The sequence below is a fragment of the Pygocentrus nattereri genome, chromosome 9 (assembly GCF_015220715.1).
Source record: "Pygocentrus nattereri isolate fPygNat1 chromosome 9, fPygNat1.pri, whole genome shotgun sequence".
NCBI classification, from domain to species: Eukaryota; Metazoa; Chordata; class Actinopteri; order Characiformes; family Serrasalmidae; genus Pygocentrus; species Pygocentrus nattereri.
In genome coordinates this window covers 24,696,779-24,716,299 of record NC_051219.1, presented here as the reverse complement: position 1 = coordinate 24,716,299, position 19,521 = coordinate 24,696,779, and the positions used below count along the sequence as shown (strand labels likewise).

The following is a 19,521-nucleotide window of genomic DNA, read 5'->3' as shown; positions in this document are numbered from 1 at the left end:
AATATAATTAGCTAAGAAACACAGGCAAAACATCAAACAGCAATACAGCATGTTCTTAAAAAGACTAGGCCTAATCACACATTTGTTCAGGCAACTCACGACACCTGATAAGACAAATTAGCATTTAGGGGAAAAGCCACAAGCTGCTTAGCCGACATTAGTGGCCTTCCCCCGAGCAAGGACTCGCACCACATGCTGAACTCGAGCCAAATTACGCCGAGCTAGAGCCCAGCTCAGATGCACAGGCCACTGATCCACTAAGTCTTACCTTAAGGAAAGGCACGAGGTAGGGTTGAGGTGAGGAGTTTAACTCTTTGTACAGTCTGCTGGTGAAATCTTCTGCTTCAAGTTTTCCCTCCTGCAAAAACACAATCATTAGTGTTACAGTCCTGAAAATTGAAGCTGAGATTGTGTCTCGGTCACATCAAGGTGCCACTATGCGAACATGAGAAATCACTACTTGATTATTCATTACATTTCAACAGAATGGAAAAAAGATGATACAAAATGTACAAACCATTTCATATTTCAACAGGACTAACGAGTTTGTAAGCATGTATGTATATTACTTTACACTTTGCTACTACAAAACAAGTGCCTTAATTGAGGACACAAATGAAAAGAGAGAAAGTGTGGATTTCTCATTAGTATAGCTAAATATGGCTTTTATGAACAGCTGTAAACATTTCATAATGAATTAACCAATATAAATGTTCCTAAATCACTTGCAACTGTAAGTCTTGTTACAACAAAATAACAAAGCTGCACTGTGTAAGATTTGGGGATTTGGAGACCTCACTGGTGGAAATGTGTAATTGCATGCGTCGGTTGTGCTTTCCCCAAGCAGAGTAATCTGATAAGTTCTAGACTTGGTGAAAGATGAGTCTTCTGAGGATCTGAGTGAAATATTTACTATTGCCATCATATTTTCATCAGTATAATGTTAACTGAGATCATCTGGGGCCGAAACATCAAGCCAGACCTTCTTTCAGAGTCTGTGTGTGATGTTTTTTCTTAAAGACGTGCGACATGATATGAAAAACTCTCGACCCCACGCCTCTAACTTAACTGATTATTTGAGGCTATCAGGACTCAGAGCAGTGCATGCCCATCATATTTTAACATGTTTCTATTCTTCTGACTCAGTGCTATTTATTTAAACTGTTAAAAAAAAAAAAAAAAAAAAAACACAACACAATGTAGCTTTCAGAAATTTTTATTCTGCTATTCGATAGTTACCATCTAGGAAATAAAAGGTTGCCAACACACAACCACTTAAAAAAATATCCAGCAAGCTATTTTTGGATCTTTTATTTATAATTTGAAGTTTTAAAGGAACAAGAAAAGATTCAGTAAAAAATATATTTCAAAAATTTGCAATAAATATCGCATAACTTAATTGTCAAATGTCTTTCCAGTTTTATAATATTTTTAATAATACAATGCAAACATTTAAATATATATTTATATATTCCCACTTTTTTAAAGTATTTAAAAAATATTTTTTTCCTGTTATCACTAGAAAACCAAGCACAAGCACAAACCAAGCACCAAATCAGTCACAAAATTGCTAGCTTTAACTAAATAAATGTTCAAACACATTCAAAACTATTTTACGAGTCCTACTTGTTTGTACTCCACACATTACAGAGAACGGCGGTGGGGTGCGGCAACTGAAGTGTTTAGTCAGTGTACTTGTGTCAGCCAAAAATAATGCATTTATAGCACCTCAAATGTGCAAGATATTGTCTTTAAACATTAACAATATTTTTAACTTATTTTTCCAAATCTTCAGATACACTATGCAATGTGCCTTTAATGTGTGATGGACAGCAGGTTGCAATGGAAACACATACCAGGAGATTTTTGACCAGCTCCTTCACATTAGCCGCCGTTTCTGAAGACTGTTTCCCACTGGATGCCAACTTTATCAACGTGGACAAGAAGTTCTTACACTTTTTCACATTTTCTAATGTTTCCTGTGAAGGGATGTGCAAAAGCAAAAAGAAGTGAGAGAAATCAACATTAGTGAAAGCACTAACAGTGGGAGAAGGCAGAGATCAATCACCCCACAGAGTTTATTTCGAGCCCTATTTCAAAACATACGTGTCCCAACTAGTTTAGGATGTTTCTTGTGCATATAAACAAGCATGAAGAAGTGTTGGGCATTCTTTCAATCCACAGTAAACAAGACTCATGTCTACACTATGGGTAACACAGGTCCAGAGAGTAACATTTCTCCCCAGTATTTTGCCTGGACAAATTTACTGCTGTTTTCTTTCCCTTTCTTATCCTGAACTTTACACCTTTGGTGAGGACCAATTGCATTTCCAAAGCACACAGATTTAACCCTAATTATTTTTCCATATCAGTACTTGTTGGGAAAATAATAATTTCATTAAATCCAAGAACTTTGCTGTGACGTTTTTGCCCCTGCCCAATTTCTATTTTTACATATTTGTCACACTTAAATGTTTCCGATCATAAAACTACTTTTAATGTAAAGAACTTTAAAACCCAAATAAACACAAAATGTTTTACAATGCTAATTTCATGTATTGAAGGAAGCCCTACTGAGCTACTAAATCAACCAGTTAACCAAATTCAGCTGACTTCTGGGTTCAGTTTCACTGCCACACCCAGACATGATCACTGCTGAGTCTAAACATCACTAAAACAGAACCTGACAATGTGAAGCAGTTGGCCTGTCACAATGTTGGCCTGTCAGTCTGTGACCTAAAGCTGAGGTGCAGTTGGGTTATGCAGCAGAACAATCTGAAGCACACAAGCAAGTCCACCACTGAATGGCTCAAAAGAAACAAAATTAAGGTTTTGGAGTGGCCGAGTCAAAGTCCTGACTTGAATTCCACTGAGATGCTGTGGCAAGACCTTGAACAGGCTGTTCATGCTTGAAACCCCTCCAATATAGCCAAATTTAAGTAATACTGCAGAGAAGACTGGGCCAAAATTCCACCACAGCAATGTAAAATACTCATCACAAGTTATCGCAAACATTTGATTGCAGCTGTTGCTGCCAAGTGTGGCTCAACCAGTTACTGGGTTTAGTGGGACATTTACTTTTATACATGAGTGATACAGGTTTTGGATAAATCTTTATCTTCAACAAACAAAAAGATAATTTACAAGCTGCATTTTGTGTTTCCTCGTGTTGTCTTTATCTTCTATTAAATCTACTTTGAAACATTTAAGTGTGACAAATTAGCAAAAATAGATGAAATCGAGTGAGGGTTAAATACTTCTTTACTGCACTGTAGATGGTCGGACAAACAGGCTTTTTAGATTAGGGCTGAATCTAAACTGTTCAGGCTGGTTATAATGGCATACAGAATTAAAAAGCTCACAGAAAACCTCCTGTCTCACCGTGGTGGCAGGGGCTGGTGTGGGTCCAACAGTGGTCACTCTTTGGGTTGGGGCCACCCCTACCTGCCCTGGTGGTGGTGTGCCAACAGGGGGTGCCGTTGTGCCTCCCAACATTATATTATTCTATAAAATACAAGGGAGCAAACAAAAGCTAAAGAAAAACAAACAGAATTTCCCCCCTTAACCTAGACATTTTAAATTAATTTCCTTTTTTAGCTTTGCACTGAATGTAGCAGGATAAATTAGCCAAGTCATGTAATCAGCAATTTGCATGCCGCATACTGTGTGTTCAGTATCTTTAACAGACTCGATTATGTGGTTTGACACTGTATGACTCACCTTCACCTACAAAAATAGACTGTAGTACTTCACACAGCTACAAACAGTGTTAGCCACCTCAAAGTTTGAATCCTGTCTAATTTTGTCCTTTTTTTTTTAAACTATTTATGCAGCAAAATAACTCTCAGTTACGGTCTTGATGGGTCATAAAAGACCTGATAAGTTAATGAGCAGATGAGCCAAAAGGCGTGTCTGCAAGCGTAAAATACAGGGAAGCCCTGGGCTGCAGTAGAGACAGAGAGTGACAGACCTGCAGCAGCGGGGGTCTCTGGAGTGCAGTGGTGGGCTGAACAGGCGCAGGAACAGGAGAGGCCTGTTTGATTATAGTAGTGGGGGCCACCTGCCGTGTTATTAAAGAGGTCCCAGGGGCCTAGAGGGAAAAAAAAGAAAGAGCTTAAAACGAAGTAAGCCGAATTGTTTCCCACCCCCTCCCAAAAAAATAAGACACATACATATACACACACATTATTTATTTATAGTGTGTGTGTGAGCGATTATATCTCTCTCTCTCTCTCTCTCTCTCTCTCTCTCTCTCACACACCCCCAATTCCAATGAAGTCGGAATGTTGTGTAAAACATAAATAAAAACAGAATATGATGATTTGCAAATCCTTTTCAACCTATACTCCACTGAATACACTACAAAGACAAGATATTTAATGTTCAAACAGGTCAACTTTATTGTTTGGCATATGTTGCTCCAAAACCTGCATGTACCTTTCAGCATTAATGGTGCCTTCACAGATGTGCAAGTTACCCATGCCATGGGCACTAACACACCCCCACACCATCAGAGATGCTGGCTTTTGAACTTTGCACCGATAACAATCCGGACAGTCCTTTTCCTCTTTGGCTCAGAGGACACAATGTCCATGATTGCCAAAAGCAATTTGAAATGTGGACTCGTCAGACCACAAGACACTTTTCCACTTTGCGTCAGTCTCAGATGAGCTCGGGCCCAGAGAGGCCGGCGGCGTTTCTGGGTGTTGTTGATATATGGCTCTCGCTTTGCATGGCAGAGTTTTAACTTGCACTTGTAGATGGAGCGACGAACTGTGTTCACTGACAGTGGTTTTCTGAAGTGTTCCTGAGCCCATGTGGTAATATCCATTACAGAATGATGTTGGTTTTAATGCAGTGCCGCCTGAGGTATCCAAGGTCACGGGCATTCAATGTTGGCTTTTTGCCTTGTCGCTTACTTGCAGAGATTTCTCCAGATTCTCTGAATCATTTGATGATATTATGGACTGTAGATGATGACATTCCTAAATTCCTTGCAACTGCGCATTGAGAAAAGTCGTTCTTAAACTGTTTGACTATTTGCTCACGCAGTTGTTCACAAAGTGGTGAACCTCGTCCCATCCTTGCTTGTGAACGACTGAGACTTTCAGGGATGCTTTATTTATTTATTTATTCCAACTTCTTTGGAACATGTTGCAGGCATCAAATTCAAAATGAGTGAATATTTGCAAAAACCAATAAAGTCTATCCATTTGAACATTAAATATCTTTTCTTTGCAGGGTATTCAAGTGAATATAGGTTGAAAAGGATTTGCAAATCATATTCTGTTTTTATTTGTTTTACACAATGTCCCAACTTCATTGGAATTGGGGTTTTATATATTATGCACAGACACAGACACACACCCTCATAAAAGTGCTCAAATATTTTAGTATATCTTTTCATGGGATAACACTATAGAAATGAAACTTGGATATAACTTGGTGGTCAGTGTACAGCTTGTGTAGCAGTATAGATTTACTGTCCTCTGAAAATAACTCAACACACAGCCTTTAATGTCTAAATAGCTGGCAACACAAGTGGGTACACCTCACAGTGAACGTGTCCAAATTGTGCCCAATTGTGCCGGTATCCCTCCCTGGTGTCATGTGACTCGTTGGAGTTACAAGGTTCCAGGTGTGAATGGGGAGCAAGGCTGTTAAATTTGGTATTTTGGGTACAATTCCCTCTGGCCACTGGATATTCAATATGGAACCTCATGGCAAATAACTCTCTGAGGATTTGAGAAATAGAATTGTTGCTCTCCACAAAGATGGCCTAGGCTACAAGAAGACTGCTAACCCCCTGAAATTGAGCTAGCACGCTATTGAAATAGCACAGTGGCCAAGGACATACAGAAGTTTTTTCCAGGACAGGTTCCACTCTGAACAGGCCTCTCCATGGTCAACCAAAGAAGTTTAGTCCACATGTTCAAGTCATATCCAGAGGTTGGCTTAAAAAAAAAAAAAAAAAAAAAACTGACGCCCAAGTGCTGGCAGCATTGCTGCAGAGGTTGAGGAAATGGGAGGTCAGCCTGTCAGTGCTCAGACCATATGTCGCACAATGCATCAGCTCGGTCTGCATGGCCATCATCCCAGAAGGAAGCCTCTTCTGAAGCTGATGCACAAGAAAGCCTCCAAACAGGTTGCTCAAGACAAGCAGTCCAAGAACTGGACCCATGTCCTGTGGTCTGACAAGACACTGTCAGCATGTGTGTGGTGCCCTGGTGAGGAGTACCAAAACAACTGTCTCTTGCCTACAGTCAAGCATGGTGGTGGTAGCATCATAGTCTGGGGCTGCATGAGTGCTGCTGGCAATGGGGAACTGCGGTTCATTGAAGGAAACATGAATTCCAACATGTACTGTGACATTCTGAAGAAGTTCCCTTCAGAAAATGTGCATGGCAGTTTTCCAACACAATAACAATCCCAAACACACTTCCAAGATGACAACTGCCTTTTTGAAGGTAAAGGTGAGGGACTGGCCAAGTATGTCTCCAGACCTAAACCCAATTGAGCACCTGTGGGGCATCCTCAAGCGGATGTCATCAGGGAAGAGGATTCCAGCTCTGTGATGTCATCAGGGAGGAGTGGAAGAGGATTCCAGTAGCAACCTGTGCAGCTCTGCTGAATTCCATGCCCAAGAGGGTTAAGGCAGTGCTAGATAATGATGGTGGTCACACAAATTATTGACACTTTGAGCACAATTTCGACACATTCACTGTGAGGTGTACTCACTTGTGTTGCCAGCTATTTAGACATTAAAGGCTGTGTGTTGAGTTATTTTCAGAGGACAGTAAATCTATACTGCTGCACAAGCGGTACACTGACCACTAAGTTACATCCAAGTTTCATTTCTATGGTGTTATCCCATAAAAAGATATAATAAAATATTTGCAGTAATGTGAGGGATGTACTCACTTTTGTGAGACACTGTGTGTGTGTGTGTGTGTGTGTGTGTGTGTGTGAGTGAGAGAGCTTATAACAACAACAATTTGGTGCTATATAGAGCATTCTCCATCAAACTAAAGAACCATTTCAAGATGAAAAGAACTTTTCAATCAGGTAAAGGGTTCTTTGAGTTTTCATGGTTCAATATATAACCATTTTCGTAAGTAAAGAACCTTTGAAGAAGTGTCTAGGAAAAAAATTGTTTCTCCACCGTTCTCATTATTCTAGTGTTTTTGCATTATTTGAAACAAGTGACTCTTTCCATTGCGTTACAATTTCATAATGAAAAGTCTTTTTACATGAACTTCCATTAAATCGTTCTTTCCATCTCCTGTAAAGTTACCAATTTGGAGATATAAGGTGAAGATATGGAAATGAACTATTTTTATTCATCCGAAAAATCATTACTAACATGCAAAATATAAAAAAAATAAATAAAACTGAACCCCAACTTTGAAATCGAAAACGGTATCCAACCAGAAAATGTATATCATTACAGTCCTAAAAATAGAGGACAGACAGACACAGAATAACAGATTGAATGATTACTGCTGTTACCTGTACAGAGGTAATGTGGACAGGTGGAGTGCTGGTGGGGGTTGTGGGTCTTGTTGCCATGGCACCCTGAGACTGGGCCTGCATCTGGGCCAATGTCTGCTGATGGATCATCAACAACTGACCACTCTCACTGCGCACCAGAACCATCCCTATGAACACAAACACACACACCTCAGATTGTAACACAGACACATTATATAGTAAAGACATATAATACATTTTATTAAATGGATAGTTCCAGTCCTGAATCTGATTGGCTGAACCGCATTTGAAGCAGTTCTAAATTCCACAATGTACCATGCTTATGACAGCCTCACAACAACTGAACTCTGTATCACAATGTATTACTGCACCCCGGCAAGAAAACTCTTCTGCTGTTAATGGATTAATCTTTGATTCTGAGTGTACTGATGAAGTAAGACCCTGCTTTTTGTTATATTTAAAAAAAAAAAAAAAAAAAACGCATTTTTGCATTTTCTTTACTAGCTAACAGGCTAAAAGATTGCAAACGTGCAAGGCTTGAATGTGAACCATTTATATACTAACACACACACATATTTATTACTACTCAATTTAAAATTATTTTATTCAGAAAATTATATTAATTAAAATGCTCAATATTTTAATCAAATATTAATAAAAATAACTTCAATATTAATATCTGATTAATGAATGAAATTTAAATGTAAATAATTTAATGGTAATACTACATTGAATTAATTTGGTTATATTAATTCATTAATAAAAATGCTCTTTTAAATCAAACTATATTATGCTGTGAAAAACAGTGCTCAGTACAGCTCCTACTGAGCTGAAACTAAAATCTGTTAATAGCTCTGGCACAGAAAACTTGCTTTACTGTAATGCAGTAAAACACAAAACATAATAGAATTTATAAGGTCCATATCTCTGCCTTCATCAGGGCAGAAGACCATTCACAGCTCTTCTTAGATAATATAAGAGTCTGCACTCCCCTTTAATATAAGCACTCATCTAGCCTTCTGAGTTTGTGAAATCACATGAAAGTGTGATTTGTGGGGTGGTCTCCGATTTAAGTATTGAGTTAAATTAGTACATATGTTGAGGTAAAGTGATGCATTTACTGAGGTATATAAGTGGATTGAGGTAAACAAACATTTATTGAGGTAAAATCAATACATTTATAAAGAGAAACATGCATGCATTAAGGTAGATTAATATATTTACTGAGGTAAATTACAAGTGTTGAGGTAAATTAATACATTAACCGAGGTAAACTGACAAGAGGTAAACTGATACATTTACTGAGGTAAAGAAATGCATTTACTGATTTAAGCTGATTTTGGCTTCAAAATCGCCAACTTTCAAAACTCATTCTGTTTTTTAGGGTGCCTCAGTGGAACTGCAGGACCATTTAAGGTGGAACAGAAAATTTAAATGAGAAGCTAAATTCAGTGTTGTGTGTGCGAGTTCATTATTGAATAGTTTAGGCAGTTTGGGTAGCCATATTTATTAGTTTTTATAAAATATCACACACTGGAGTGCTCTGAACTCTGGAAATGTGCAGGTTATACAGATCCACCAGTCTAGCTAATCTTCTTCCCAATAGGTTTTCTGGAGATGCATCTAAAGCATCTACATACCTTTTTTCTGGTCATTCTGGTCTGTTTTGTTGGTGTTTATCCACCTGTAGGGCTGTATCTGCAGTAACGGTGATGAGCTGAGCTCTCAGAGCACAGTCAGAGTCACAGCTCAATTATGCTCATTTAGTAATTAAACATAGTTACTCAGCGTCATTCAAATACTGACAATATGCACAATATGCTCAGAAAAGCATACTGTGACATAATTTATAATATACAATAACAATAAAATACTGTCAACTCACTCACCCTTAATTAGGTTCTCACAACCGCCGCTCACTTTTAAGAGATCTGACCTGCACTTCCTCCTGTTTTAGTTTTACTCCCGACTTCACTTTCACTACCCTCAATCATTTTTTGATGAAATCACGCACTAAGGACCACAAGGCCCACGTCTGAGAGACAACTGGATGTAGAGTGGTTTGATTCATTAGAGTTTTTAGTGCAGCCAAAATCTGTTTGGCCAAAAATATGTTTGTGTTATAAGTTCTCTGTGTAGAAAGAGAGCTTTAGGTTTTAAATCTCACTATATCAGCACCAAAAAAGAGCACTGCTAATTTCCAAATCAGAAGAGCTGCATTTTCTTCAAATTATAGTCTACAATATCAAAAACATTGTCTTAAGTTTTATGAGGGGAAAATTAACACAATAACACCGTTGTATACCACCTGTAGAGTTCAATGTAGAGACCAGTCAGAGGCAGGCAAATCTCCATGTGTTATGACATCAGAACCACAGGTTACTGGATTTCTGACACACTACATTACAGAGTACAGATTGGGCTGATTCGATCCTATATCAGTATCGGTTCTGATATTGATGTCAATCACTCATTGGATATCAGATGGGCAGGGCGAATCCACTTCCGATGTGGATTCCAGTCCACAGCTGGCACTGGATCTTGAACCCGCAGTAAAGTAACAACGTAACATGAGACGTCGCCAATCCAGATTCCATTCCATATTTTACCACAAACCCAAGGTAATTCCAGTCTGGAACTGAATGAGCAAATAGCGTTAGCTAGTGGTTTGACTAAATGTCATTTGTTCTGAGAGGTTTTAGTTTGGAAATGCAGAAAAGCAGAAAAGCAAGACCTACGCTCCTTGTAATGTGTGTAAACCAGCGTGCTAAGGGGTGGAAGTACCACTGCATCGTACAATACAGCCAGTCTAATCACCTGCAGAGGTTTCATGTGAAAGAGTACCAGAAGTTTATGCTAGCTAACAGACATGAAGACACCACTAAGCAGCGACTCTTGCTGATGCTCTCCAGAAACACGACAAACTTCCAGCAGACAACCCAAAGATTAAAAGGATTACAGAGAAGCTGCTCAACTTCTTTATACTTGATTACCAACCATTAATTTCACATTCAGAAAATACATTTAAGAAACAGCTATACCTGAACTGTACAACCGAGTGTCATCACTACGTGCACTACAGCAGGGGTCCTTAGTGCTGGTCCTGGAGATCTAACAGCCATGAGAGTTCAGATCCAACGCACCTCCGTCATACAGTCAAATGCCCCTGAAGGCCCTCATTACCTGGTTCAGGTGCGTTGGACTAGGGTTGGAGCTAAACTCTGCAGGGTAGTACATCTCCAGGTCCAGGATTCGGCACCCCTGCATTACAGAGTGTGGTGCATCAGGTGTAAAAGCGCAGAGGGTCCCACGCCAGCAGTTCAACTGCAGGCTCCATTACAGATATGCTTAGTGGCTGGAAGATTAAACACTTTAAACTTAAATACAGTACCAACAACAATAATAATAATATTAAAGTGAAAAGAGTTCTTGTATCAGAATCTGTTTTGATACCAACAGCTGAGTCAAGCCTCAAGCCAGAAAATGTGGATATTCTGGTTATGTGATTATAAAAATAAATAAATAAATACATAAATAAAAGAAAAACACGATCGGAACCTCAATTTATAGAAAATAACTGCAACTAACAGTACGGTTGCATGATTAACCAGAAAAATCACAATTAGGGCCCAATCCCATTTCACCCCTTGCCCCTAACACTTAGCCCTACCCCTCTGTTTTGCGCGTTCACATCTAGAGGTAGGGATGTCCCGATTGTTGTTGAGATGGAGGAGCAGGGTGAAGTGTTAGGGCTAAATGGCCCTTCAAACGGAGTGTTATGAGAAAATTCCCAGAACGCCCTGCGAACCATCGGCAAGATGGCTGCACAAGCGACCAAAGAGACACATAAATGCGACTATTTTCTATGTTAAAAAGACGTTTCATTGTAAGAGAACCATTGTAATAGCGTTTTATGGTCATTTCCCGTTCCACCTTAAATGGTGCAGCAGTTACGTTCTGGTACCCAAGGTTGCTGCACCATTTAAGGTGGAACGGGAAATCGATCATGAAGCTGGCAACTAAAAAGCTAAGTTCAGCTTCCCATCACCGAAGAATTCTTGGTGGCGATAATAAATAATTGTCCCCGTCTCTTTGAAGGCGTATAAGGCCCTAAATGTATTTAAGCAGTGAGTAGCTGAACTTTCCCCTGTGCTGTCACTGCAGGCTGGCAGGGTCTCCTACAGAGCAGCGTTAGTAGCTGTTAATGAAGTGATGTAGTTTTCTTTCTGTAGTGCTCTTTTTTTTTTATTCAGTGACTTGTTTGATTGTTTGATGCATAAAACTGAAGTTGTGAATGAATCACGAGCGCCCATGCTTTTCAGTCTCCGGATAAATGGCAAATGTCAGTGTGATATACCATTATTGCTATAGTATGGAGACACAGCAGGAAAACATGTCCTGATTTTTTTTCCCGGCCCTTTTAAATATAATTTACCTGTCCTGTCATATGACACACAAGTGAAATCACCACAGCTGGAGGCGGCATATTGGAAATGGATGGAAAACCTCGCCTCTTCCGTTTACGTAAAAGTCACTGACGACAACTAATGACGCATCCGGTTCTTGAAGGGTTGTCCCATTTCATAGGGGGAAGATTTCAGCCACTACCCCTTGTAACTCAGTTTGAAAGGGGAGGGTTACACTCCAAAACAAGGGGTAAGGATAAAAATAAGAAATAGGATTGAGCCTAGGTATTTTCCCCAAACCGTTCAGCCCTAACAGAGCAGTACAGAAGTTCATCCAGTCTAAACCATGCTTGAAATGCTGTTCAAAAGCACCAAGTAGATGAACACATTTAATTTGAACTTAATTTAATAAACTGATTATTATATAATTTTATATTTGTTTAATCTCCACTTTAACGCCATTAATGTCACTTCACAGTAACCAGCTCTTTCCTGCCAGGTTGCGTTCTCCACTTTGGGTCAGTTTCAGACAGAAGTTTTGTTCCATTTGGGTCAGTTTCATACTCAAATTATGAAAAAGTGGTCTGGTTTAGGCCCTGCGATGGACTGGCGACCTGTCCAGGCTGTATCCTGCCTTCCGCCCGATGACTGCTGGGATAGGCTCCAGTTTTATCCTTGTTTTATTTTCTTTGACTTTTTTAGTTCATTGTTCTTATTATTTACATTTTTTAGTTTGTCATTTCTGTGATTTTTTTTTGTATTTTATTAATACAATTATGATCTGTGTATTGTTTCCTAACACATTTTTTCTCTTAGCTGTTTTATTAGTCATTATTACTAATATACATAATAGTTAACAAATTAATTAACAAATCAATTTGTTATAAAGTTAGTACATTTATATTTGTTTTATGTACTGTTTTAATAAAAGGTTTTAGGGTCTTATTTTCTTTGCTCTACTTTTACTAACATAAATTTATATTTACTTGTTGTTTTTTGCATAAAGCTCAGATAGACTGTAAATAAGAGTTGCTCAAAGTTTAAATAAAGGTTTATTGATTGACTGATTGAAACCATTGTTAAAAGTACTTGTTAAAACTTCCTCGACCCAAAAGTTGGTTTAAAAAATTAAGTGCTGTTGAGTGCCAATATTCCAACAGGAAGATAACATGCATGGTCTCTGCCATTATTCCCCAGGACTGGCACTAATATTGGCATAAATGAAGTGTGATAAACTAAGTAGTGAATACTCTGAAAGCACCCCCTGCTGTTTATCAGTGCATTGCTGCTCTCCAGTTTCAGTCTCCATTTCCCAAACACTTTAGCCAAGCGTGCTAATGTTATTCCACCTAATAAACAGACACACTTCAGATGTCTGTCTCCTCATTATTCACCAACATCACTGTAATATTTTATCATCAATATTAACACACGAAGGTAATAAGAGGGATGGTAGAGATTGAGTCTGCAGAAAACATCTCACAGTGAAAGCATTTTACAGTATAAATAAATGTAGCATCATTATGCTAGTGGTGAACTAAGCTATGACATTTAAATAGAAGTTAGGACACTGCTGGGTTTATCCTAAAGTTAGGACAGTATTTAGGGAGTTTAGTCTAGTTAGGATGTTTGTGTGACACTTTTCTTAATGACAAGATTATGAAGTAAAAAACCTATTCTGTAATAGCTACTGTCCTAAATTCTGTACTGAAGTTGTCATGGAGATTAAACAGATCAGATTTCAGAGTTAAGGTGTTTCCTGGATTAGTGAGTGATGTGCATGGATTACCTGGTGGGAGCTGGATATTGTGTACACTAGGCTGACTTTGTTGGGGCTGCGGTACTCTTGGTGCTAAAACCTGTGGTGCTATGGCCCGAATCCCGCCAGGATTGGCTCCAACAGCTGCTGGCACCGGAGTCCTGCTCCCGCTTTGCATTACGGGGCCTCTAATAGGCTGTGCAACTGATACAGGAGTTTGAGCCACCGTCTGAATAAGAGTTTTAGTCGAGTCTGCTTTGTTAACCTGGCCTGCTGAGCTTAAACTTAACGATCCTGGTGTATGTGATGTGGGCAGGTGCACAGCGTTTACTCCAGCGCTTAACGCCAAGCTGCCAGTGCCATTCGGTGCCGTAACCGTAACTTGGGTTTGCATAGGCGGCCTCACAAGTGCAACAGTGGGTCCTGCAGACAGGCAGGAAGTTTGCGCCGAAATCACAGTGGCAGTATTCATCAAAGAGGTCTGAATGACTGTGCCCGAGGGCGTGGTCTGTCCTTTGGGCATGCAACCAGGTCCATTATTCACCACTGTTCCAGTTGACACAATACCGGAGACTGGCGACGGTGCTGATGATGCGCTAGAGAAAGGTCCAACACCAACTGAACCGTGCGAGTTCACCAACACATTACTTCCATTCAAAGATGTAACTGCAGACGTCCCTCTCTGGCCACTGCCCAACATGTGGTTTGCTATGGATGCTGCTGAAGTGGCTCCAAGTCCAGGTTTGAGGTTTCCTGGCGTAGCTGCTCTAGCATCCATACCTTTAGGTGGCACTCTGGCATCATTAATGGAACCTGCTGGCATTCTTGCCCCTGTTATATAGCATAAACAAACAACAAAGACAATATAAAGTCAGTGCCCTTACTTATGCATGTTGTATAGATATAGACACTGGGGCTGGACAATATGGCAATATTTATTTATCATGATAAAATATGTCAGGATACAATACAATATACTTTTCTGAACATATGTGGACAACATCAGTACTTGAAGAACACTGACTAATAGCAGGTTTAAATACAAATAGAGCAAAACTAAGAGAAACTTGGTTCTGTTTAATTGAATTTAGTGCAAAATACTGAATAAAAAACATTAAAAGCAGCAGTTTACACACTAACATTTTGGTAGGAATTAATTGTTTCTATAACATTACTAGCGCTAAGGAATGGAAGCCTGTTTCCATCACCGGTGGGGGGTGGAGGGGTGTGTGTACAACGACGACAACACTAAATGGCTCTATACATACATACATACATACATACATACATATATATATATATATATAGCGCCATTTAGTAAGTCAAAATACTGAGAATTATTATTTAATTTTTTTGTATTTATAACACACAATTACTGTGTAAGTGACTTACCATCTCAATTTTGAATTACTTTCTCATAATGTCTTAGTATCTCATAATTACAACTTACTAGGCCATAATATGACTTAGTATCCTATAATCGTGACATAAAATATTATAATTATGAGGTACTTTCTTACAACATAGTATTCTCATAATTATAACTTAGTATATGAAAATGTCTATGACATGTTATCTAACAGAAGTTACTTAATGTGTCATAATTATGACTTATTTTATCATAATTATGACTTATTTTATCATAATTGACATAAATTCCCATTACTATGAGACAGTAAGTACTAATTCATATGAGGCATTAAGTTCTAATTATGGGAAACTTTCTCACTTATTATGAGATATTAAGTCATAATTATGAGATACAATCTTATTATTATGAGATGGCAAGCCAAAATTATGAGACGCTTAATCATAATTTTTCAAAACTTTCTTATTCTTATGACTTACTAAATGTCTAGGTTACATATTTCTCTCCAGTAGCGGAAACGGTTTTCCATACAGCGCTAACAGTATCTATATTTAACTAAAAACCTGGCCATACATTTTTAAAAGTGTCTCTCTGCAGTACTTTTGGAAGCTCAAAGTCTTTGACCAGGTGAGAGACGGAAACAAACAGGAACAAACAACAAACACCAAACAACAACAAAACTCACCTGCTCTCTGGTTCTCCTGCCCCAGTCCCATGTTGTTGTTGTCGCGAATTTCTCCACTATTACCCCCGGCTGAGCCTCCGATGTGCCCGCCAGCAGTCTGAAGCCTGCCGGCGAGCTTACCGGGTCCAGCGCCGATGAGCTGGGACTCCAATGAGCCCACGACGTCGCTTACAGTCTTCTCATCCACCTCGGCGTTGAAGAAAACATCGTCCAACAACTCGGGGCCCGCCGCCATCTTTCTACTATCGCTCTCCTCCCCTACGCTCCCATCGCAACGCCTACTCTGATTGGTCGGTGCGGCGCTGACGCGGGAACGCTGCCAATCTTCTCATTGGTCGCCTCGATATTTAAATGACTTGGACGACCGTTAAAATCGTTGTACATCACAGTGAGGGAGAATGATTTTCCTCGTCTTCTTCTTCTTTTTACGAATGATTTGATCATATTTTCCTTGTAATATGTTAAAATAGACTATCATTATTAGTTTAGTGTTTCCTAATAGCCGTTTTACAATAAGCCAATCTCAGCGCAGAGGGCGGGACTCTTCTAGCCAATCCCAAGACAGCAGGGCGGGGCTTTTCTGAAAACGGGTGTGAAGTTAAAGTAAAGGCAGCTGGTTTTGAATAAATGATCAACTAAAAGTCACTGGCAAAATATAAGTTATTTCAATTATACAATAAATAATGCAAATAATGAAAAAAGAAGCAGACAGAAGAATAAGAAATGTTCAAATTATTGCACATATATTATCATTATAATATCATATAACATTATTTCATGTTATTTTTTTAAACAAAATTCTCAGCCTTTACCCAAAATCATGTGATTTTTTTTAAACAGTTGTTGCACAATAGTGCAAATGAGGAATTGTGGGCTGAACACAGTTTTCCTTGCAAAGTAATGTTACTGCTTTGTTTATGCATCTAAAAAATACACTTTCAGAAAGAAAAACTATTCTAAACTGGCACTGGAGCAGTACCCTCAAGGAGATGTTTTGATACCATGAATCAGGGAAAATAACTGTAATATGATCTACACACCCTGTCTCGTCTGCAGGCTTTTTATTTTATTGTTCTGTTTTAAAACATTAGGCTCTGAAAAAGTACAAATATGTACTTTTCACCTGAAAAAACTCATTTAAGGTTCACAACCGACAGTAAAACCACTGTTGTAACTTTAAGGGAACATTTATATTGTTTGTATCTTGATGGACGAAAAACATACCTGCACAGAAGCTTTATTTCTAAGATAAGATCAAATAGACTTTTATTATCCCACTGGGGGAAATTTGCATTGTTACAGCAGAATACACAGTAAGCAGACAAAGAGCAGTAAGTAGACAAAGATGTGCATCATACAAAATACAAAATATAAGATATACTATATAAATAAATAAATAAACAAGGCATCTGTTAGCAGAAAAATATAAAAAAATAAAAATAGTTTACAGTTTACACATGCAGTTGTATGGATATTGCACATTTCTGAGCAGGTAATGACAGGATATTGCAAAGAAATTATAAATATTGCACAGAACTTGCGTATGTATTGCACTTGTACCAATCTATCAGCAGCAGATATTGCACATTAATTAGAGGTAGGATAAGATATAGGTTTATGTGGTGTGTTTGTGATAGAGTGATGTGTGAAGTGTGTTTATGACGGAGAGTGTCTGAGTCTCTGCTTGGGGAGGTTTTGGTTGTAGAGCTGAACAGCAGTGGGGAGAAAGGTGCAGTATCTCTCTTTTACGCATCGCAGGTGGAGAATCCTGTCACTGAAGGAGCTGCCCAGTGCTGCAACTGCCTCCTGTAGTGGGTGAGAGGGGTTGTCCATCATGGATGCAAGCTTGGCCAACATCCTCCTCTCCGCCACCTCCCCCACTGGGTTCAGCGCACAGCCCAGGACAGAACTAGCCTTCCTGATAAGCTTGTCCAGTTTCTTCCTGTCTGCTTCTGTAATGCCACCTCCCCAGCAGACAATGCCATTCTAAACATATAGGCTAACAATGATCTCCAAAACTCTTAAAATATTTTTTTCAGCTGTCCAAATTCCAATGTTATAGTATTTAAAATACATTACCCAAGTCTAGTTTGTCAGAACAACGCCTCCATGAAGCAGTCTTCATGAGAAATATATGTGCTAAAGGCAGGCTAGTTTGTGTGGTGCTAAACAGGGCCCTGTTTCCAATAAATGGTTGTTTTTCTTGTTTATTAATGTACTCTTTTAGATCTTTTTTCTCAGAAAATGTTTTGTGTAATGTATTCTATTCAGGTCTGTACCTCATTATAGTAAATATAGTCACTGCTAGATAAAGTTTGCTAGCTAGCCTAGCCTTCTATGTTCACAAGAAGTCAACTAACATTAATGTTACTAACCAACTAATGTCACAACTAACTGAACATGATCACACTAAATTACTAAGGACACTTAAAGAAGCTGTTATTATTAGGAAAGTAATATGTATCAAGAGACATCTAAGAATAAGATGATGCACTTAAATAAAGTTTTATCCTCACCTGTGAAACAGCAATATATAGAATATTCAAAATCATCATTTATAGGATACTTTCTATTGGGAGATGTCTGCCCCAAACCCTGACCCTTAAATTTACACTGATTAATATTACATTTTTTTTTTCTTTTGTTTGTTTTTCCATCCATCCATCCATCCATCCATTTACTAAGCCGCTTCTCCGTCAGGGTCGTGGGGGGGATGCTGGAGTCTATCCCAGCAGTCTCGTTTGGTTTTCTTTTCTTTTTTTTACAATTTTTGTAGTTTTTGTGTTTTCTTTAAAAAGATTTTAATTGTATTAGAGTGTCAGGGAAGATTCAGTTTCATCATGAGTTTAATTTATAATTTAAAACTTGTTCATGTCACAGTCGTAACAAAGATTTTTAGTCTGTAGGCGGGGCCTTATTTTACGCCCACGCCCCTGCATTTTAGAGAAGGAAGTGGCGTTGCATCCTTGTCCCCCATGGCCACATGGTGAGCAGTAAGATTCAGCCGAGGTAGTGCCCAACATATTCCTATCAACATATGTGTATACACACACACACACACACACACACACACACACACACACACACACACACACACATATATATATTCACATCCTCTCCATGCAGGCTCTCCACTGGTGTCCCACAAGGCTCGGTCCTGGGTCCTCTTCTCTTTTCTCTTTACACTAGCTCTCTTGGTGATATAATATCTTCTCATGGCTTCTCTTATCACTGTTATGCTGATGACACTCAACTAATGTTTTCTTTCTCACCCTCTGACACTCAGGTTTCCAGTCGCATCTCGGCATGCCTGTCTGACAGCTCTACATGGATGGCAGCTCACCACCTGAAGCTCAATCCCAGCAAGATTGAGCTGATATTCATCCCTGCAACTACAGGTCCTCATCATGATCTTGCCATCTCATTCGAGAACTCCCTGATTGTTCCATCTGTAGAGGCAAGAAGTCTTGGTGTGAGTCTGGATGGCCAGTTATAGTTCTCAACTCATATCGTCAACCTGACTCGGTCATGCAGATTTCTCCTGTACAACATCCAAATGATCCGACCCTTCCTCACCCAAGAGGCCGCCCAGGTGCTAGTGCAGTCTCTTGTCATCTCAAGGCTTGACTACTGCAACTCACTCTTGGCTGGTCTTCCCATGCAGACCATCAAGCCTCTGCAACTCATTCAGAATTCATTCACTCATTCAGCATGGCTCATCTTCAATCTGCCCAAGTTCAGCCACGTCACCCCATTGCTGCGCTCCCTTCACTGGCTTCCTGTAGCTGCACGCATCAGATTTAAAACCCTA

General features: G+C 39.2%; 1 protein-coding gene across 1 annotated transcript in view; it reads right to left on the bottom strand.

The window, feature by feature from the left end:
- The window catches only part of LOC108442503 (transcription initiation factor TFIID subunit 4), a 38,873-nt gene extending 22,928 nt beyond the window's left edge, over window positions 1-15,945 (bottom strand). Inside the window, exons 1-7 of the mRNA XM_017722575.2 lie at window positions 15,711-15,945; window positions 13,687-14,487; window positions 7,510-7,658; window positions 3,971-4,090; window positions 3,382-3,504; window positions 1,857-1,979; window positions 269-358 (exon numbers count right to left, since the gene is read on the bottom strand). Coding sequence (XP_017578064.1) covers window positions 269-358; window positions 1,857-1,979; window positions 3,382-3,504; window positions 3,971-4,090; window positions 7,510-7,658; window positions 13,687-14,487; window positions 15,711-15,945 — 1,641 coding nt within the window. The remainder of the gene's footprint in view (window positions 1-268; window positions 359-1,856; window positions 1,980-3,381; window positions 3,505-3,970; window positions 4,091-7,509; window positions 7,659-13,686; window positions 14,488-15,710) is intronic.
- Between the last annotated feature and the right edge of the window lie 3,576 nt (window positions 15,946-19,521).